At 39.1% G+C, this 21,369-nt stretch overlaps 3 protein-coding genes, 2 long non-coding RNA genes and 1 other non-coding gene across 7 annotated transcripts; 4 read left to right on the forward strand and 2 right to left on the reverse strand.

Annotated features, from left to right (window-relative positions):
- Positions 1-882: 882 nt before the first annotated feature.
- Positions 883-6,315, forward strand: LOC137186054 (uncharacterized). Of its 2 annotated transcripts, none has more exons than XR_010928961.1 (7): positions 883-1,452; positions 3,346-3,791; positions 4,166-4,245; positions 4,402-4,467; positions 5,299-5,381; positions 5,679-5,750; positions 5,841-6,315. It is a non-coding gene; the product is annotated as an uncharacterized lncRNA (long non-coding RNA). The 2 variants fall into 2 exon arrangements; XR_010928960.1 differs by having other exon boundaries at positions 884-1,452; positions 5,682-5,750.
- Positions 4,497-4,637, forward strand: LOC137186931 (small nucleolar RNA SNORA15). The gene has a single exon (XR_010929144.1). It is a non-coding gene; the product is annotated as a small nucleolar RNA SNORA15 (small nucleolar RNA).
- LOC137186049 (phosphorylase b kinase gamma catalytic chain, skeletal muscle/heart isoform-like) lies at positions 6,068-15,136 on the reverse strand. The gene is made up of 10 exons (XM_067594680.1): positions 14,861-15,136; positions 12,984-13,124; positions 11,891-12,069; positions 11,609-11,663; positions 11,448-11,513; positions 11,169-11,332; positions 9,696-9,786; positions 9,353-9,506; positions 9,054-9,179; positions 6,068-7,978 (listed from the first exon to the last, which is right to left on the reverse strand). The coding sequence occupies exons 2-10, from the start codon at positions 13,064-13,066 to the stop codon at positions 7,712-7,714; spliced, it is 1,185 nt and encodes a 394-aa protein (XP_067450781.1). The 5' UTR covers positions 13,067-13,124; positions 14,861-15,136; the 3' UTR covers positions 6,068-7,711.
- Positions 12,077-14,949, forward strand: LOC137186055 (uncharacterized). The gene is made up of 2 exons (XR_010928962.1): positions 12,077-12,768; positions 12,952-14,949. It is a non-coding gene; the product is annotated as an uncharacterized lncRNA (long non-coding RNA).
- Positions 15,137-15,396: 260 nt separating the features above from the next.
- chchd2 (coiled-coil-helix-coiled-coil-helix domain containing 2) lies at positions 15,397-18,866 on the reverse strand. The gene is made up of 4 exons (XM_067594683.1): positions 18,706-18,866; positions 17,180-17,441; positions 16,541-16,727; positions 15,397-15,790 (listed from the first exon to the last, which is right to left on the reverse strand). Exons 1-4 carry the CDS (start codon positions 18,753-18,755, stop codon positions 15,780-15,782), a joined length of 510 nt encoding a protein of 169 aa, XP_067450784.1. The 5' UTR covers positions 18,756-18,866; the 3' UTR covers positions 15,397-15,779.
- Positions 18,867-19,106: 240 nt separating this feature from the next.
- fhit (fragile histidine triad diadenosine triphosphatase) lies at positions 19,107-20,117 on the forward strand. Its single transcript, XM_067594684.1, has one exon. The coding sequence runs from the start codon at positions 19,524-19,526 to the stop codon at positions 19,980-19,982; it is 459 nt and encodes a 152-aa protein (XP_067450785.1). The 5' UTR covers positions 19,107-19,523; the 3' UTR covers positions 19,983-20,117.
- The last annotated feature ends 1,252 nt before the right edge of the window (positions 20,118-21,369 follow it).

A 21,369-nucleotide genomic window follows, 5' to 3' on the forward strand; every position in this document is an offset into this window, starting at 1 on the left:
AATTTGATTGCCTGTTTTGACAGAGAGGGATATTGACTGGCAGCCAGTCTCCATAATGAAGCAAGGTCAACTTGTGTGAGCTGAAGCTTCAGGCTGCCGTCTGCTGATAGTTCCATCAGTTCATTTTCCAACACAGTGGACAGAGCCATGTCTTTTGAAGCAGGAGCCACAGAGAAAGGGTCCAAAGTCCAAAGGTTTCCATGTTGTGGGTCTTCTGGGAAGTAGTCTGGAAACTTTCCTGACAACTGAGTCAAATGATGGGTTACAGCACTTGGACATGTTAACATGAGGAGAGGCTTCCAAAGTTTTACTTAGGAGTGAAAACATGTCAAATCATCCCTCCTTGACTCTTCTGTTACAAAGAATATGTTTTTTCTTGAAGCCTTCAATTCTGTCTGAAAACCAAAAATCTTGTGCCTTGCATTGATGTATTGAGCTGATCTGACTGGCCAAATATATCTGATCAGTAGGCTAGTTTTGCACAAAAGTTACCATCGGTGTAATGCTCTGCAAGAGGGGAGTGCTGCTCTTCCAGAAATGTGTGCACTTCTTTTCTCGGTTCAAAAAGGCGATTAAGCACACATCCTGTTGAAAACCACCTTACTTCAATCTGGCACCAGAGCTGAAAATGATTTGCATCAAGTCTTTCACACAGAGCAGCAAAACAACTTGAGTTGAGTGCATTTGTCTTGTTAGCGTTAACAGTTTTCACAGTCACATTCATGAATTCATGCAGTTCTTGTGACCTCTGTTTAGACCTCCCCATGTAAAAAAAACAAAAAAACGGTGCGTCCTCTTGACGTCTGGCGCCCTCTCTTGAATCTGTTTGACAACACTACAATGTATTCCTGTCATTGATGCAGCCCCGTCTACACGGTATTTCAAGGCCTTTTTCGGTGAAGTAATCATCAGGGCAGCAGTACATTCCGTTATCTGCTGTTATTCTGATGGGAAGCTCTTTGCAAAACAGTATATCCTAGCGATGGTTACTGTTCCTGCAGTATATTACAAAAACTAACAATAAAGCGGCACTGCTAACGTCAGTCAACTCGACTAGCTGTATCACAAAATATGGGACTGCCTTTATTACTTCCACAAGTTGGTGACTCTCGGCGCATATGCACAGCGTTGGGCAAAATAAGCTCCTCTGAGGTCGTAAAGGGTTGCTAGCTACGAGGAGCGACCACATAGCTAGCTGTCAAAGTGGCTTTTGACTGAGTTGTTAATGTTGGTAATGTTGTGATGACTTTCTGTTGTGTCTGAAGCCCGTCCCTTTTCCTTGGGAAAGATTCTTTCGTTTTCCCAACGCATCCCGGGTGTTTTGTGCCTAAGTGTCTGTGGAGAAAACATCCATGCTGGAGCTTCAATGGTTTTAGCGCCTCATTTGACAGGATTCATTCAACATACTCTGCTTTCGGCTCAGCATCACTGCCTGCCATTATGAATCCAAATGTAATGTATTCAGACTTATATTTGCTCACCACACGCTTTGGAGCTTTTACTGGCGCAGGGTTGTCTCCCACATCACTTTTTCCTTTCAAACACTGATCCATTTTGTGTCGCTGAATCCAACGTTAGCTAGCTAACAGGGCCCCTAACGTCACCTGTCCTGATTAGTGGTGATATTCAAACGTAACTGCTTATTAAAATTATGCATTTTAACTTGACGTTTTTTTTAAATTTATGTGCATTCTTGGGTACATTTAGATTTAAAAATAACTAGCTTTTTTAATTACAAAAATTCTTAATTTCAATCTAACCATTTGGTAGTACCAGTGCCTCTGCGGCCCACTAGATGGCGCTCTGAGGCCGGTTGTGAATGGCTGCCTTAAAGAACCAGTGTGTAAGATTTAGTGGCATCCAGCGGTGAGGTTGCAGATTGCAACCAACTGAATACTCCTCCCCTCTCCCTCCCCTTCCAAGCTTATGTATTTTCAGCAGCACAGACACTACTGAATAATCATAGAAACATTATAGAAATATTATAATACTGCAGGCAGCAGCATGTCTTTATGATCCTCTCACTCTTCCGCGACTACACGCTGCTACTTGTCACTTTGATCCTGAGGGTGACACTATATATAGGCTACAATATAGTATAGAATTAAGTATTTATAGTATGTAGCTTAGAGAATATTATAGATCTAAGACAAACTGACAAAAGGGCAGGACTGAGAGAAAAAGGTGTAACTACAAATCCGTCTGTTCCTTCAGCACCACTGGATTTATCAATACACAGCACAGTTAGGCTACTGATATTTCAGAGCCATGATTGGGGCCATAGATTCTAACTTGCATAAACCCCAAAAGATCAATGAATCAGGCAGACTAGACTAATATATTAAACTATATAACCCCTCTGCCCTTGCACTCTCTCTTCTACCTGGGGATGGAGAAGGGGAATGGCAGGTTAAAAGGGGGGAAGCATTTTGGTCATTTTGCTAACAAGTGGGATGACAACCCCCCCCCCCCCCCCACCCCCCCTCAAATCGCCTACTGCTAATGCAAAAAGTGTCCCAATTGCAGGAGCCAAATCAGTAGTCAGTCATGAGGAGAGGCACTGAAGTAAAGATACAAGAGATCAAGGAAAGATAATGTAATTCTAAAATAAATAAATATGTAAATACACTCAAATACAGATGCATCCAAAAATAATAACAGTATAAGCATTTTTCATTTTGGACTTCAACCAAGAGGATTCATGTTTGGTTTTTTTTGCAATATTGCAGTATTTAGTCTATGTTCATCTTGGAATAATTAAATATTTTTAAAAACACACCCCAAAAAAAATGTATGACAAACTAGAAATATAACCAACCTACAATGAATAGGTATTCATACAACAGTTCATATTGGAGCTAGTCAACTTGCAGGACTATAACAACAACAACAATAATAATAATGATGATGATGATAATAATAATAATAATAATAAGAAGAAGAAGAGTTAACATGAAAAGCCTTCCTGAATAGAGAGGTTTTTAGGCCTTTTTCAAAGGCTACATACACGTAGAGCAGAAATACTAGATATTCTATACTAGAAAAGAATTCTTGATAGTTGAAATGCATAATCAAATCTGAAATTATGATGAGATGGCAGAATCAGTGAGATAATAAAAAGACTGGACTGATTTTTTTTTAAGTATTCAAATGAAAGATGGAATACGAAAGTCTTTATACTTTAAGATTGGGTACACATGTTTAAACAGTACTCTCTTTTTAAATTAAGCCAAAAAAGGCAGATGTGATTACTGTGACCAACAACAAGCTCTTGAGATGGTTTGCCAAAGTTTGATTTTAAAAAAAATTCTTCAAACCAATCTAAAAGCATATCACATTCTCCAGTCCAGAAGGTGGCGGTAATGCGCTTGAAGCTGTTTCCAATGCCATCAAGAGGAAGAGGGATCGCGTGTAGATGGTAACCCTAGATTTGCACAACTCTCGCGTGATTTGTACGCGTTTGTCATTGTACAAAATGATTATGTTTTATTATGATGATAAAACTTTGGCTAGTGTCTGGTTAGGTTTAGGCACAAAAACACTTGGTAATGGTTAGGGAAAGATCATGGTTTGGGGTTAAAATGGTCACTCTCGCGAGATCCTTTGCAAATTTAGGTTACCATCCGGACACGAACGGGAAGTGGAAGAGGAGGAGGAGGAAGAAGGAGGCAACGAAGCGAACTCTCGAAGCCGGTGGTGAGGAGCAAGTTGATCCTCAGTGAACATAAGATGTCGTCGACGTTTGTTTTAAAACCTTATCTGAGTCCAAAGGGAGCGAGCAAGGGGATAATGTGAGTTATCATACATGCATGTCAGTATAATTACCTTTTTCTAGCATGCGTTAGCTTGCTTTAGCTTTAGCATGCTTTGAAACGCATGTGGTGCAACACGTGTAGAAGTGTTGGTTATAGTTTTTTAATCAGATAGTATTGAACTGAGCTTTGTCGATTTAACACTACGATGCTTATGCTGGTTATTAACCAGCTCGTACAGACCTGAGAGCAGGAACATGTGATTAGGATGGATTGTTTCAATACTACCTTAAGTTATGATAGTCTTAAAACTTACCTGGAAAAATTACAGAACCATTTTAGTGGAATTATGCTCTCAATGTTTAATTACTTGTGTACCTTTTTTTTGTTTGTTTTTGTGACCATACCTCCAGATGACACTAGAGGCCTGAACTCCAACCTGCTCATAATGGAGGATATCCCGTCCAGAAACACAGACCTTCATGTTGCAGAGGTGAGAAGGAGCAGATATCCAATGTATCTTTATCACATAGGTTTCTCATTATACGGGAAGGTACACATTAAACAATTCCTTGTCAAGTCAGCAAAATGACTAGCAGAGACACATGTGTTCAGAGTTTAATTGCTGTGAATATGTTTCTCTCTGAAGGTCTCATGCCTTCTCTGAAGACAAGATGGTTGACCTTTACAGGGCCAAGAGAAGAAAAATGGAGAGGTAACTAATTTAATAACATGTATTTAAATGCATGGCCGAATTCTGTTTTACTCTTGAAATAGTAAATGCAGTCAGACACCATGCTAAATTATAGTTTTCACACACTGACTCAACAACAGGATGAGAGCACTTGTTATGTGGCTCATCCTTATGTCAGAGTGAATACAGCAACATGTGATTAGCATGAATATGTGACACTTTTAGGGCTGCAACAAATGATTATTTTCATTATCAATTAATCTGGCGGTTATTTTCTTGATTTTAATCGATTAGTTGTTTGGTACATAAAATGTCAGAAAATGGTGAAAAACATCAACCATGTTTTCCCAAAGCCCAAGGTGATGTCCTTAAATGTTTTGTTTTGTCCTGACCAAAAGTCCACAACCCAAAGATATTCAGTTTACTGTTATAGAAGACTAAGGAAACAAGAAAATGTTCACATTTAAAAAGCCGATATTAAAGAATTTGGACTTTTTCCTCTTAAAAAATGACTCAAAATAATTGACAACCAATCTATTAATCGATCAATCGGCAACCAAATTCTACTAGATATTTTGGTCAATTAAAAGTTTAGTCGGCAACAAATGCCCATCACAAGTCCACTTTATTAACTGTTGAAACAGAAAATCTTTGCATTTGTGAAGATATATTCTTTACTTGATGATAAATTACTAAAAATGACAGAAGTTCAGCACCGTTTTACTTCTTTAGAGGTGAACTCTGGTGTGTGTCTCTCTCTGTTATATTTCTTGCGTATGTTTAAACAACCTATAACAACATGTTATCAGGCAAATTCAGCTTATAGACTCTTTTATTCCTGTTTCGTTCCAGGACATAAAGACATATATTTATGGACCCAGAGAAAAGAGGCTGCCAGGACTGATCTCCAGGCTGTGAAGAATGGCCTGAGGATGGTATGTTTGTACAAACACTGTCATACAAAGACATGCAACATAATTATTGTTCATAAAAATATAAAAGTTGCCATTCAGGCATGGCAGAATTCTGTACCAGCTCTTTGTGGTGGATACAGTCAGACACCATGCAAAAGTCTCGCCTCATTCCTACTAAATGACTGGATGAGTGCTTGCCTCAGCCTCACCCAACTGTACGGGAACGAGTACAATTATACACTCTGAAATTGAAGACACCGCTCTGCCAGCATTCCTGTTAGTCTCGTATTAATTACTCTCGCCTGTTAAATGCTTCAGCAGATCCAACAGCCATTCTGAAGCGGGACTGTGGAAAAACTATCACAGGGGGAAAAAACTCCTTCACTCTCGGTAAGAACATTAAAATGAATGATCATTTAAACTAATGGCACGCTTTGTGATGTGTTTAACAGATTTTTCTCTTTTCTTTTTCACCCACAGCACTGTGATGGAAATGAAAGCAGAATGTTGTTCTAACAGAGCTGCTGTCTGCCTTCTGATGTTTGTTTATACTGTATCTCATTCCTTTTTTTTGGTAATAAACTTGTAACTCTGTTCGTAATGGGTCATGTGTATTTGATTTCTAAGTTAAGCTTAAAGATGTTGGAGAAACACAGAAATACACTTAAAATTAAAAAGCACCTTACACAAATAACAAAGCTTGGGTGTTACATGAAATGCAAGTTTTTAATAAATAAAGCCATTGCATACAATTCCTTCAAAGTGCTATCATCTTAAAAACTTCTAATGAAGTTGTCAGTCTAGTACAGTACATCATGCATATTGACCAAATAGCCACACAGTACACAGATATCTACGTCTAATGCCATTTCAAGTATGCAGATTCTCGTTCATTTTCCTGTCAGGCAAATTAAAGTTTTGTTTATTTTGCTTTGGCTCCTGTAAAGAGCCAAGTCTTCAGTTCTGAAAAGAGTAACCTGTTTACACAAATGAAATTATAATTAGTATCTGCTTATCCTCTAGAGGGTTGCAGGGGGAGCTGGAGCCAATCTCAGCTGACATTGGGCGACAGGCGGGGTACACTTTGGACAGGTCGCTGTCAATCACAGGGCTAACAGATAGACAGACATTCACACCTACAGGCAATTTAGAGTCACCAATTAACCTAACCTGCATGTTTCTGGTCTGTTGGAGGAAACCGCAGTACCCAGAGAGAACCCATGCAGGTACTGGGAGAACATGCAAACTCCACACAGAAAGGGCCCAACTGGCTGGTGGTTTCCAACCCACCAGCCAGTTAATATAATAAATTAAAATTTAAATCTACATATATTTGCATTTTGAACACATTTGAAATTAAAATTTCACACTTAGACAAATGCTTGTGAATAAAGCCGCAGATCACTAAAAGATAAAAGTGGATCTTATGAAATATGAACAGTGCTACATAGTGTAAAACAGTTTGTCTCTTTGATAATATCAAGGAGCGGCTGCTTTCATCAATGAAAGAATAATATAGTTTTAAGAGAAGAGTTTCTCTCAAAATTTTTACCATTATCTGTTATTTTATCAGTATTTTTTTGTCTACCATTAGGACAAGTCCAGGTAAAATGTTAAATAGTGAAATATCTTCTCAGTGGTGTTCCTGTAGATGTCACTCTGCAGTTCTTGGGTAAAACATTTACACTGTAGTAACAATACTCATTTTTTATATGAGAAAATAAGCCCCCTGGTAGAGGCCAGTTATATTTTGCCATTTCATTTCTTTTTTTCATAATGGGGGAAGGGTACAAAAGTCACACTGAGCAGAAGTGTCTCCATATTAAAGGTATAGTAAGCAGGATTTTCCTAAAAAAAACCCCAATGTATAGACTCATACAAAGATACTCCCTCTCGTGGTGGTGTTATTATTATTTTGCTGTGCTTGAGATGTCTCTGATCTCTGTCTCTGTGTCATGGATGTATAAAGAGCTGCAGGTCTTTGTGTCTGACCGAGGCGGGGCTGAGCTACACACACACAGAGCAGAGAGGCCCCAGCGGACAGGATGAAGCCCTGCATTCACACAAAATCCAGCAATGCCGCACCTTCCCGCAGGGTTGTACGGGTTTACTTGTACTTTAGAACGTAATGGCCATGAATCAATCAGAAAATAAAATTGTATCTATCTGATCCATGCCTTTGTTCTCGCCAGCGCCACTCTCTCTCTCTCTCTATCTCTCTCTCTCTCACTTGCTCATTGAGCCAGGGAGGAGGGCCTAACTAATGTTGTGTATTTACAAACACCAACCAACAAATCCTGCATAGTATACCTTTAAGCTCCAACAGACCCGCCCTGAGGAACGACTGTTTATTACCAGATCTGTTTGAATGGGTCGTCTCCCTCGGCGGTTATCGACAGCAGGATGGTTTTGGGAGTGTTCTCGAAAAGTGCTGCTCTGTTCTGAGTTTGGCCCTTCTTGACCCAGTGGCCGTAGATCTTGAACGCACACGCATCAATGAGCTTGCGGATGGGCTTGACGGCATATGGGTCACTCTTGATCACCTCCTTGGTAACAGGCTTGGCTCGGCGGTAGTTGCAGTAGATTTTCATTGTGGCGAGCACAGTCATGCAAATGACCTGATGGAGAAGTTTAGTAAAGGGTCACTGATGTCTCCGAGTATGAGGTGAGTAAGTGTGGAAAAACTGTACAGTGGAAGTCAATTTTTATCATCTCACCATATGACCACACAGATAGTTTCTAATGTTAACGTTAATAAACTACATTTTGTTGTAAATTACTGGCAGCAATTTTAAGTATACCATACATTTTGGGGATTGATATCCCACCTTTCAGGCAGCCACACATAGATTTTGTTTTATATGAAACTCCAAAGTGGACATTATGAAATATGCAATATAATCAATAAAAAATGCAGAAAAATATAAACAAGTCAATAAAATGTAAAATATCTTTAAGAAATTTAAACATGGCTCACTAAAGTTTTTTTTTGTCATTCTGGGATTGGTGACAAAAAAACATTTTCTTCAATAGTTCAGTAGTTTAAGATAAATAATCTGTCACTGTGAACATTTCAAAACAGGAGGAGGAAGCGCTTCATGGCTCTGATGGCTCATGTGACAGGTGCTCTTTAGTAGGGCAGGTGAAAACACAAAAAAGCAGAATCCAGGAAGTCTTGCTGAATATTAGTCCTAAAGTGGCGTAGACAACCATGGAGAAAAAAACTAAGGCACTCCGTCTTCAAGTGAAATAATACATTTATTCTTTGAGGTCGATTGCCTGTGCTCAAAGAATAAATGTATTATTTCACTTGAAGACGGAGTGCCTTAGTTTTTTTCTCCATGGTTGTCTACGCCACTTAAGGACTAATATTCAGCAAGACTTCCTGGATTCTGCTTTACTGTGAACATTTCTTTGTGGGTATTTTAATCAAGATTTCCAGGCGTTCGGTAGTATTTGTGGTATTTTTGGTCTTTTTGAGAACTCCCTTTGCTGGTGTGTTCAAGGACGCTCTGACGTCTGATATTTGAGAGCCATTTCTCAAAGAGCATTAAATTCATAAACTTTGTTTGCAGTTAAGCCAGAAACCCAAACTAATGTCCATGTTTGCCGATAATTTGTCTTTCGGTTATGAACATTTTCAAGTGGACGTTTGACACATTGGAAGGTAAATAAAAATCTATAATATCTCACCTTGAACCGTCTGTACGGGCTGAATTGTCGTACTTCATTCACCACATACTGTGAGAAGAATGGATGGTTGAGAACATCTGTAGTTGTGTAACGCTTCTGCGGGTCCACCACCAGCATCCGAGAGATCTGAGAAAACCACATGGAGTGTATGTTATGTTTTGATGTGTGATTAAACCTTTACTGCAGCTTTGAAATACATGAAAAATGTATTAAGTTATATTGTCCAAAGTGATGATATTGCTGTGTGTGACTTTAAAACAAAACCAGTGATAATGCAAGTGGAGATAAAATTATCCTACCAAATCTTTAACAGTGTCTGAGCGATCCTCCCACTCTGGAGATGAGAAGTCATATTTCCCTGCCAAGATCATACGCAGCATCAGCATCTGCTTCCTGTGCCAGAAGGGTGGAGAGCCTGCGAGCAGCGTGTACATGATCACACCTGAACTCCATCTGCAAGCAAGAGCCAGAGGGCAATCAGGCTTACAAAATCTGTTAACTTTGTGTGCAGATCATAAATAAGATAACATGAGCTTTCATATTATTCAGTCAGTATCCGTAACAGCTTTCGTTATTGTTTATATAGTACAGTTTATATATCTAATGTCCAGACGCCTTTCTACAATGTAGTGTCTTACTCACATGTCCACAGCAGTATCATATCCTTTATGTCCTGGGTCCATGGAGCACTCAATGATCTCAGGAGCGAGATAACCAGGAGTCCCACACACCTCTGCATTAAAGACAGATCCAAAAAGAAATAGACTTTTACTATTTTAGAAAAATAGAGCATATTTCTTGTGAAGATTCTGGCCTTTTTTTGTAAAGTGTCAAACTCACATTTACAAAGCTTTAAAATATAAATATATATAATAATATAGTTTTTACCACTTCTGCTCTGGCTGTAAGATCTATAAAGAGGTATTACATGTGTGTGTTGTGTTAACATGTAAAAGTGGACTCAAGCACATTGAATGAAGGCTATTTCTCAGAGTGCAGTTTAATCTGATGAGCATTGGTGGAAGAAGAGAATAGAATATCTAAATCAGGCGGCAATATTACTCATAAGAATGAAGACTGCTATACACAACATTTACACAAACTTGTGTCCTATAAAATCCTAAAACTTCGTATGAAATTAGGGCTGCATGGTCAGGCTAATGATTATTTTCATTATCGATTCATCTGCAGATGATGATTTCTCCTCTATAAAATGTAAGAAAAGAGTTAAAAATGCCTGTTATAGTTTCCCAGATTCAAAGGTGACGTCTTCATATATCTTTTTTTGTTCGTCCAATAGTCCCAGTGATGAAAACAGGTACACAGTTTACTATCATGTATGACAAAGAAAAGCATTAAATCATCACATATGAGAAGCTGAGAAAATTCATAGAAAATTTTCACCTCCCCATGCATGTAAACATTAATTTTAATAGCAACTTAGAGATCATGTCTGCTTTGTTGACAGTCGTTTGTGGTTTACTGTGAATGTGTGCATGCCATAACACGCTGAAATACAATTACAGCCTAATGGACGTCATCTAACCATGTTTAATCTCTACACACTGAGAAAAAATAAATGATGATGCAGACTACTATTAGACATTTGACTTGCCAGTTCCTGCTGCTTGTGATCTGATGCTCTCTGAGAAGTCAAAGTGTCTATTTGAAAGGTCAGCGCACTCTGAGTAACTGGAAGTACAGCAAATAGATCTGAGTCTCCTGTTGCATCTTAACCTTTGTAAGAGTGGCTGAGAGAGATGGCAGAATGTTGTGCAACCAGACCCAGACTCTCTGCTGACCACCAGCAGCTGCTATAATCGCACTTAAGGTTGTAAACTTTATTAGGGCAAGTCCTCAGCTGAATATGCTGAAGTCTGCTGTGCCCACGTTGAGTTGCCAGTCAATATTGTTTTGATATATGAGTTTAGATTTTTAAACTCATATATCTGGATTTTATTCATATCAGTGTTTTTCAGACAGAGAAGGAGAGATTGGGTCACCTTTGGACTTTTTCCAAACGTGTCTTTCTTGGACAAACATTGATTTATAACATCTATTTAAAAAAAATGTAATACTGTTTATTGGTTGGTTTACATGCAAGTTGTCACTGACCTTTGAGCTTCTCTCCCTCCTGGATTTGCACAGAGAAGCCAAAGTCGGTGAGTTTGATGTTCATCTCGTCATCCAGAAGGATGTTCTCAGGCTTCAGGTCCCGGTGGACGATGTTCTGGGAGTGGAGGAAGTGGACCACCTCCAGCAGAGCGCGCATGATCTTCCTAAAACCAACACACACCACAAACTCTTGAGGTCTTTAAAAAAGTAGAATTATTCCTTGCTTTCACATTTGTCAAGAAGTAAATCGTCCAAAAGTGATATAAGATGCTCACTGACCTGGTTTCCTTCTCACTCAGGGTGACCTTCTCTGTGAGGTAGTCAAACAGTTCACCTCTCCTCATCCTGGGGGGAAAGAGAATCAAACTTTCCAGCGAATTTCCATTTGCTGACAAGTTTAAAAACCTGTGTAAATGTAAAACTTGAGATTTGACACTTACAGGTCAAAAACAAGGAAGAAGAAGGCTTTGGACTCATAGCAGTCTTTCAGCTGTACTGGAGAGGAGAGGAGACATTTGAGGAGCTTTTTCAGTATTGAATCAAGATGAGAACAACAAAGGATTACATTCTGTAGATAATGTATGAAGATCAGTAGAGGGCAAAGGTCAACACTCTTTGAGCAGGTTATTGGGACGAAGGCCAAACAAACTCTTTTTGCTTTTTGCTGCTCTCACAGTCTTTCCAATACATTCAAGGTTGTTTTAACTCAAAACTGTGCTTACTGATGTTGTCCTGTCCGTAGACTTTCTTGAGGATATCAATCTCCTTCACCGTCGCCTCTCGGATCTCCTCGATCTCTTCTGAGCTCATCTTGTCCGAGGGGGTGATGTCGATGATCTTCACCGCATAATCCTGAGAGGTGTGCTTGTCGACGCAGCGACGCACCACGCTGCTCACTCCCCTGAGGAAGAGAAAACACCTCAGTCGACTTATCAAAGAGCTGTCCGGTTACTTATTTATTCAGAGGTTCATGTTTGCACAGCTGGAAGCAGAAAGGAAAACATGTCTGTGTGCTTCACTCAGGGGTTTCTGTGAATACTGTTGGATGTAATGTTTCATACTCTAAGTGTTTTTTTGCATGATACATGATTTTTCTACTGCATACTGCTCAATTCTTTAAAAAAGGAGCTTGATTTTCTTTATAGTCTCTTCATGTTTCGTTTTATTTCTCTCGTTAACTTAAGAACAAAGTCTGAACATAAAGTTAAAGATTGTAAACTTATCATTATATATATTTATGCATTAGCTCCATTTCAAAGGATGATTTGGAAGCTACTGAACTGAATTTCCTCCCTCTGTTTGTGTGAGCCATGTGAGGAATACTAGCAGGGGAACACACTGTCCATCCACACATCCGGTGACCTCATGACCTGCATGTGAGAAAGGGAGTGAAATTACGCAATCCCACAGCACTCCAGCCAATCGCGAGCGGCTCTCAACACTGAACCTTTGTCCAAAACACGTTCAAGTTAATGAATAAAGCCTCCCTGAACACTGTGGCTTACGTAACCCCACCACCATCTGACAGATGGTGGGGAATGACAATGAGCGAGCTCTGGCACTGTCGACATCTCTCATGGACTTCTGGAAAACTACTCAGGTATTTCTGTAAAGTCATAGCTGCTCAATAAATTACAGAATTTGAGCTGTAATCTGTTGTCTTTGATGAGGATTTTTGTGTTAAATGTGTTTTTGTAGCACCCTGAGCAAAGATAATATTATCAGTTTCCAACCTTAATGGGACTTGCTTGGTTAAATAAATCAATAAGTTAAATGTTTGCAGGATATATTACGCTGTGTGCTTCTTCAACATACCTTCCCAGAATCTCCTTGGGATCATATTTGTCGTAGAAATCCTGGGCTCCCACGGTATCAGGGATTTCCTCCTCTTTGGTCATGATGGAGTGATGCTGAATCACCACCAAGGCAACACAACTGCTTACGGCTCACAACAGGCTGATGACAGACAAAGACGGTTTGTTCAGTAGAGCGATCTAGCTTTTCACTGACGCAACCATGGCAACTTACGGTCTGACAATCTCATCAGAGCTGGAAATAAAAGTATCTGAAGAAGAAATTTTGTACAGATAGTTATGTTGATTTGTAGGTCCAGACTGAAATATCTCAACAGCTATTGGAAGCATTGCCATGATATTTTGTGTAGACATTCATGGTCCTCTGAGGATGAATCCCACTGACTTTAGTGATCACTTGACTTAAAGTCACCCTTGTCTCAAAAGTATGTTTTACTTATTGTTACTTGACATGAATGTTTGAGCTTCAGTGTGCAGGATAATGTATGTACAGAGTTTGAGACTAGAAGGGTGTTTTCACATTGATCTGCTGAAGGAAGAAAGTTTCTCTGCGCTCACTTTAAATCTCAGTTTAAGGCGTGTCCCTACGAGAATGATTTGTGACATCGCAACTGGTCTGGAGCCAATCATGTGCAAGTGTGCAACTTACTCCAGTGTGATGTGGAAACTTGAAGCCTCCCGTGCACAAATACTGAGAAGGGACTTTACTGTGAAGTAGGACACATCTTGTGTCCAGCAGTTAAAACATTTGGAAAAGTTCTGGATTTCTCAATTAGGTAGAAGGAGGAGATGTTATTTTAAGAATTTCTAGCTAGCTAACTGAACTTTTTTTTAAAATGGAAAAACAATATCAGACACAGCATTATTCAAAGCCCCTGAATTTCATCTTGGGCCACATTGCTATATTGGTACTTTAACTTAAGTAAAGGATCTGAGTACTTCTTCCACCACTGGTGAACTGAACTGAACTGAACTAAGCAATTGTATCTCCTTAGCAACCACACAAACATGCTGATGTTAGGGCTGTACAGTCCCTTGTTTTGTTAAATTGTGTAACCACCCCAAAAGTTGGTAGCAGTACAGATAGTACTTTGAATGCTCAGGAGACAGCAACAGTCTACACTTAATGAAAACTGCCATTCAGACAAGATAAACTGTTTTCTGTTTTTTTTATCCCCAGATTTGCTTAATTCCAATGCAATTCATTAAAATCATTGCAGATGTAAAGATTTCTGATTTGTTTGAATATCTACAGTCCAGCTAAAGAGCCTCATATAATGGTGAAAACAATGAACAAACTTTCCAACTTGATAGATATATATATAGTACATAGACTGAGGAGCACAAGCAACAGACTTTCCTGTGGTTTAAATATTAAATTAATTCATCCCCTTAAAATGACTTATTTAATGCACATTTGACCTAATAACCAGTCAATTTAAAGCTTTAGGAGGTTTTAAGAGGTATATTTTAGTTCTGTTCCCTAACTTGCCTTCAATTGCACTAAAATTACATTAAAGTGACACTAACTGAGATGTTTGAATAATATAAACTCTATAGCGAAATAGCAAATCTGGATGACATTATTTTGATGGTTAATAAAAAGTAATACAATTAAAACATATTTTTAACAACTGAAAGTTATTTTAGCTTATATCAAGATATTATTCAAGGGGCAAAACAGACTCAACTATCTTTGAGTATCTAAAAGTTATCGTCCCAAATTTAATATCATACCCAACATATCCTGAGGAGCAGACTAATAAAGCAATATGCCACAGTGTGAACTGGAGCTCCTTCTAAACCTCTGTCACTATTTGACCTTTTGCAGGCTCCAGTAAAGCAAAACAAATGAAGTAAAAACGCCTGGTCACTCACCGTGTCCAGTCCCGGTCAGTCCCTGTTGTGAAGGTTATCCATCATTAAACTCAAGTCTGTTCACAACGCGTAAAGAAGACGAACAAAAAGGATCCAGTCAAACTCTGCTACTGCAGTGGCTTCATGGGGCTGCTGCCATTGCAAAGGGTGAGCTCTAATGTCAGATGCCAAAAATAAATTGTTGCTTCTCAGGAAGCAGCAGCAGCAGCACTCTCTGTCCGCGTGTCCACACAAAAAACCAGAACCATGAAATAACACCCTGTAGCTCCTGCTCTCACCATGAGACACTAAGAGAGACAAGGCTGCCCTTCATTACTCCATATACAACATTCAATTTGTGGATTTGTACTGAGACTGGAGTGACATGACAGGTGTTGGACCTCTGTGGTATCTTTGCTCTGTAGCTCTTAAATTCTAATGAAAGAAACACATGTAAAAATAGAAATGATTCTTCAAGAGAGCAGTGTAATAATAGTATATAATCATATAATGTAGTCTATCTGAGGAAGCAGTGCATAAATCATCACACATCACAGTTGGCTTTTTTGGTCTTTATGACCCAAGTACTTTAATAGTTTTAGTCCTTAACTTGTTACAAGCAAACTGTGGAGGTCTTGAAACTGGTGGCTCATCTTGTTCAAACAATGCAGTTCATCTTGTGATATAATGTGTGTTTAAATTAAAGCACAGAAACTAATTAAAAATAACTCAACTCAAAACACACAACACCAAATAAACATTATTTATAAGACTATGATTACAAGGTCTGCAGTACTCTCCTAAGAAATGAATATGTTGATGCCGTCTGATGATAAATCAACTGTCAAACTAAAGCATGTTTATTGATCTCTTAGTATCCAGTATGGCTCCTAAATGCAGCCTGTGTGCGCTCTTCAGCCTCCACTTTTCTGTCTCCGTCTCATGACAGACCTGTGGAGAGAACAAAAAGTTAATTTCCATCATTTATAGTAATTAATTTGGCATTTTTAAAATCCTACAGTGCAAGAAAAAAAGCTGGTAGTATGAAGCATTTAGAAAGTGTTAAAACTGCTCGGCCTCATGGCCACACTGGGTACTGCAACACTTGACATGAGAACCACGTGCACACTGCAGAGTCATTCAGCTGTGACGTGTGGATGATTAAATGCTCATGCAAGTCCTCCTTATAAGGCAGCATGAAATCAAGTGGGGCTGCAACTAATGATTATTATCATTATATATCTGTCAGTTATTTTTTCTCAATTAATAAATTAGATAGGTCTATAAAATTGTGAAAAATGTTAATCACTGTGCCCCAAAAGCCCATGGTGACGTCCTCAAATGTCTCATTTTATCTACAACAGTCCACAACCAAAGACTTTATTGTCACAGAAGACTTAAGAAACCAAAAAAAAGACAATTAATCGATTATCAAAATAGTTATTAGTATTAGTTATACGAATAAATTAATAGCTGGCAACTAATCAATTAATTGTTGCAGCTCTAAAATTGAGTGTAAAAAGTTCAACAAACAACAAGCCAAGACTGCAAAATACTTCTAAATGAATATATAAAAATAATAATTATACAATTATTTAAGTGGTCAAAGATTTCACTGATGAACTACCAGACAAACCTTTATAAAGAGGCTATTTATCCTTATGTAATCTAACTTTAAGCAAATGGCCAAACATTACTTACCATTAGCGAACTTGCACTGTTTGAGCACCTCGCTGAAGCCCTCGCAGAGTTTGAAGTCGCTCTGGTTCTGGGCGCACTCAACAAACTGTTTGAGCTCGTAGGAGCAGGCCTGCTGCGGCTGAGGAGCCTCCTGCTGGTACATGTACTGTGGTTGCTGCTGGTACGTGGGCTGGGCCTGGTACGGCTCCTGAATGGCACAAGGCAGATGATAGGATCATTCACACATCTACATATGGCAAATTTAAGAGCTCACTTATTTTTATGATGAGGATTAACTGTAGGTCTTCCTAAACCTGATAAACCTGATTTAATTTCCTTAATGGATGATAAAGTACTGGAATCTTACTGTATATTACACTTTTTTATATATGTTTATTCAGCTTTAACCAGATGGAGACACAGAACACAGAGGTAAGCGACATATCTTAATATAGCCATCTTGAGTTTGTCAGGACTGACCAAGAGTTTAAGTGATCTCGCTTTCTGGAACTTAAAACTTAACAAACTCATAGTTCTCACGAAACACTACGATGCCACCTCTGACAACACTGCTTACTGATGACCTATCTACCATCAGACAGACTAATCTGCTCTGTTGCTATTCCAATCTCATCACCGGCTAGACTGCTGTTTATTTACCTGGTATGTGACGTCGGGCCTGGCAGGCTCTGAATTCCCTCCGCTGAAGGCTCCAGTCATTGCGTGGCCGAGAGTGTGTCCTACCGCAGAGCCCACTGCCACTCCAGCTGCTGTAGTCGCCATCTGAGCAAACATACCTGGCTGCCTGGGTGCTGCCGCTGGAGCACCCATAGCAGTTGGAGGGGCCTGCATCGGAACCGGGGCATGATGGGAAGGAGGGGGTGGAGGCCGGGCCATTGGTGGTGGTGATGGTGGTGCCCGGCTGTGAAGAGAAAATCATTTAAAAAGTTTAATCTCAACACAGTCAACAACTGACACTATCTTTATGTGATCATCTCAGTTTTTCCATACAAGTCAATCAGACTCTAAAAATCTGCAAATATCAAGTTCAAGTTATTTGTAGACTTCACTCACAACATAATACTAAGATCCAAGAGGACATTAAATCTTAAGAAAACAAAGGTTCTGCATATTTAGGTCTAATGCAAATATTCAATTCAATTTTATTTATATAGCGCCAAATCACAATAAAAGTCATCTCAGTGTACTTTTCACATAGAGCAGGTCTAGACCGTACCCTTTAATTTACAGAGACCCAACAATTCCCCCATGAGCAAGCACTTGGCGACAGCGGGAAGGTGTGTAAATCTGTAATCAAAAGACAACCTCTCTGTCTTTACATCTTCTTTAGACAAATGTTTGAAAAAAAAGCGACTCTCAGAGCTTGTAATGCACATAATGAACCTCATAAAAACTATTTAAAGTGCGATAAAACTGTGGAAAATATCAGCGCTACAGCAATGAAGTCTGAAAGCTGTGTGTGGCACTGGCGCATAGGGTCACGTAAGGTCATTGTTGTGTTTGCTCTGGACTGTTTGGCATTTAAGCAAGTGATACAAAATCAAATTAAGGCATGTTGGACTCGGTATCTTTCATGCAATATCTAATTTAAACTAAACGTAACACAGTCTAAAGCCAGACAAATACATTCAAAACTGAGCTTTGTGGATATGATGAGAAAGAAGCGAAGACGTAGTTTAACATTTAAAGTCAGTCACACTATAAGGCAGCTGGTAAGACAAGTTAACATTTACACTTTATCAAAAACTTAACTCCTAAATGATATTAGTCTTTATAACTATCTCCCCACTGTGTTCAGTTAACTAACGCTACAGATTCAAGGAAAACTAATCTGTATTTTTATGTAACTCCACTGTTTATTTTATATTCTATGTCTGTGACGCAACAATACGGGTGACGTTAAATGCACCAGATTTAACGCTGTGACCTTCATAACTGTAATCAAAGACTTGTAAGTTAACCTTAAATTTCAAGTGACAGAAAAAGACGTTTAGGTTTAGAAAATATATGTTTATAAAGGTAGTCTATCCGTGGTAACTTCGCTGGCAGGCAGCGGCTAACAGACGGTAACTTACTACAACGTTAACGTTAGCTGAAGCTGCTAACACATTATCCTCACTACGTTTTAACATCTTTTTCACAACTGGTCTGAAATTAAATGTTACCTGGATGGAGGAGCCATCCTGGAGGTCCGGCTTCTGCTTCCTCTTGGCATTTTTTAAATTATTAGTAGCCTAAATTTCTTGTGACTTTGGTGGCTGATAGACACAGATAACAGTCACACTGGTTTATATATTGACCTTTGGCTAATCCGGAACTTTCCATGTGTTGCATCATTTAGTTCCTGGGTAACTTCCGGTATGCGATATTTTTTTTCCTAGGATGGCGAAGTCATAACCCGCCTTACTCTGCCTCTGATTGGCTTACTCTGATATTCTTAGCCTAATCCTAACCAATCACACTCCTCATATCTAAATCTATCCAACCCAAACAAAAAAGGCAACGAGTACTTGCCAATCAGACGCAGAGTAGGGCGGCTCATGACTTTGCTGTCCTAGGAAAACATATGACTTCCGGTATCACCGCAACAACATTGACAGCCGCTTTCATGGTAACAGACGAATGAATCAAAGTTCAAAGGCTCGTTCATGACATTAACTTACATGTGCGGCATCAAATATTGATAATGACAGACAGAAGACAACAAAAGTGAATGAATGAAGTAGGAGAGATGAGACAGACTTGCAGGATTTAATGGTGGTCAAGAAAAAACAAGGAGAAAGTAAAGAAAATGCAACTGATTCAACATTGAAAAAAAACGTTTAAGGAGGAAATAGAAACACATAGCAGCAGCCCAGGAGTCAGGTGATGAACAAAAACAAGTCCACTGCAGCACTGAGAAGTCTTCCTCCACAGCCCGAGCACCGCTTCTCTCCATCCTCCCCGTAATCATCCACCTGCGAGGCCGGTAAGTCAGTGGGACATGTCGACCCTGCGCTTCGGGCAGCATCTCATCAAGGCCTCGGCTGTGTTCCTGCAGACGGAGCTGTCCTTCGCTCTGGTCAACAGGAAGCCTGTGGTGCCCGGACATGTGCTGGTGTGTCCTCTGAGACCGGTGCAGCGCCTTCGGGATCTTCAGCCAGATGAAGTGGCAGATTTATTCATCACCGCTCAGAGAGTTGCCAACATGGTGGAGACGTACTTCAACGCCACCTCGCTCACAATCGCCATCCAGGACGGCCCTGAAGCAGGACAGACCGTGAAGCACGTCCACGTCCATGTGCTGCCCAGGAAGGCAGGAGACTTTGAGCGGAATGACAGCGTGTATGATGAGCTGCAGAAACATGATCGAGAAGATGACAACAATCCCTCTAAGTGGAGATCAGAGGAGGAGATGGCAGCAGAAGCTTCAGATCTGAGGAAACAGCTTGAGAAGTCCTGAAGGGATGATGTTCAACATGAGATGGCAGGTTCAGCAGTGACTGGACCTGCCATTAGTTTAATATTCATTTATATCTGATATATATTCATTTTCCTAAATAAATGCAAATAAGCAATAAATACATAAATGATTGGACTCCTGTGTTTTTTAGTTGAACTTTACTTTTTTTTTTAAATACCATATGTATAACAACGCATTTTAACAGTTGAAACCATTCACGTTTGCCCCAAATCATTTTTTTTGTTTTGTTCAATTATTATGACACATAGGTGGCTTATAACTGCAAATTCCAGTACTGGAAGAAGTATTCAGATCCTTTACTTAAGTAAAATTACCAATACAGCCATGTAAAAATACTCCATTACAAGTAAAAGTCCTGCATGAAAAATACTAAAGTCAAAGTGCATAAGTATTAGCAGCAAAATGCAGTTAAAGTATTAAAGTAAAAGTACACATTTTGTCCCTCTGACTGATATATTATTATATATGACGTCATTAGATTATTAATACTGAAGCATCAGTGTTAGAGCAGCATGTTACTGTTGTAGCTGCTGCAGGTGGAGCTAGTTTCAACTACTTTATATACAGTTAGCTAGTTTAGTCCAGTGTTTCCCAACCTAGGGGTCTAAAATCTGAGGGGTTGTGAGATGATTAATGGGAGAGGAAAGAAGAAAAAACAAAGTTCTGATACACAAATCTGTTTTCAGTTTTTGGACTTTTTCTTTAATCTTTGATTTTTGGTGAAATATTGAATCATTTGAACATTTATTGAAATGAAACCATGTGAGAAGTCTAGAGGAAAAAAAATCACTATTTGGTGGAGCTGTTAACAACTCATAGACATCTGAAATGTGACCCGACTACACACTGCTTTATGTAAGACGTCAAAAGCCAAAAAGGTTGGAAACCACTGGTTTCATCTTTAACAATGAGTTGTATTTTAAAAGCTTGTTATATTATCTATTGTGTCAAATCTTCATCTGAAAAGTAACTAAAGCTGTCAAATAAATGTAGTTGAGTAAAAAGTACCTTTCCCTCTGAAGTGTAGTGGAGTGGAAGTATAAAGTAACATCAAATAGAAAATCTCAAGTAAAGTACAAGTACCTCAAAAAATGCTGACGCAGTATTTTGTACATTAGTGATAAAGGACGCAGCATGTAAGCTCATTACATTGTGTTTCAGATGTGTGTCAGGTGCAGTTATGAGCGTAAAAGCTTTGCCAAAGTTGTTGATAATCAATTATAAAAATAACAATGAGTTATTATGTTTAACAGGTTTATTATTGGGTAAATAAACCTATGTAGGAGTGTGTAAAGCCAATAACAACAAAAACAAAAAAATTCTTTCAGTGATTGTTTTTCATATCAGCAAAAATCTTAAAAAAAAC

Source organism: Thunnus thynnus, chromosome 7, assembly GCF_963924715.1.
Source record: "Thunnus thynnus chromosome 7, fThuThy2.1, whole genome shotgun sequence".
Lineage (NCBI taxonomy): Eukaryota > Metazoa > Chordata > Actinopteri > Scombriformes > Scombridae > Thunnus > Thunnus thynnus.

Excerpts from the sequence above, each read along its gene's own strand:
- LOC137186049 (XM_067594680.1), bottom strand. The coding sequence starts at position 13,066 with ATGACCAAAGAGGAGGAAATCCCTGATACCGTGGGAGCCCAGGATTTC. Across the intron at positions 11,333-11,447 it reads CTGAGTGAGAAGGAAACCAG|GAAGATCATGCGCGCTCTGC; the intron begins GTCAGTGAGCAT and ends TGTTGGTTTTAG. Across the intron at positions 9,787-11,168 it reads GGAGGGAGAGAAGCTCAAAG|AGGTGTGTGGGACTCCTGGT; the intron begins GTCAGTGACAAC and ends TCTTTAATGCAG.
- chchd2 (XM_067594683.1), bottom strand. The coding sequence starts at position 18,755 with ATGCCAAGAGGAAGCAGAAGCCGGACCTCCAGGATGGCTCCTCCATCC. Across the intron at positions 17,442-18,705 it reads AGGATGGCTCCTCCATCCAG|CCGGGCACCACCATCACCAC; the intron begins GTAACATTTAAT and ends TTCTCTTCACAG. Across the intron at positions 16,728-17,179 it reads GGCCCGACGTCACATACCAG|GAGCCGTACCAGGCCCAGCC; the intron begins GTAAATAAACAG and ends TGTGCCATTCAG.
- fhit (XM_067594684.1), top strand. The coding sequence starts at position 19,524 with ATGTCGACCCTGCGCTTCGGGCAGCATCTCATCAAGGCCTCGGCTGTG.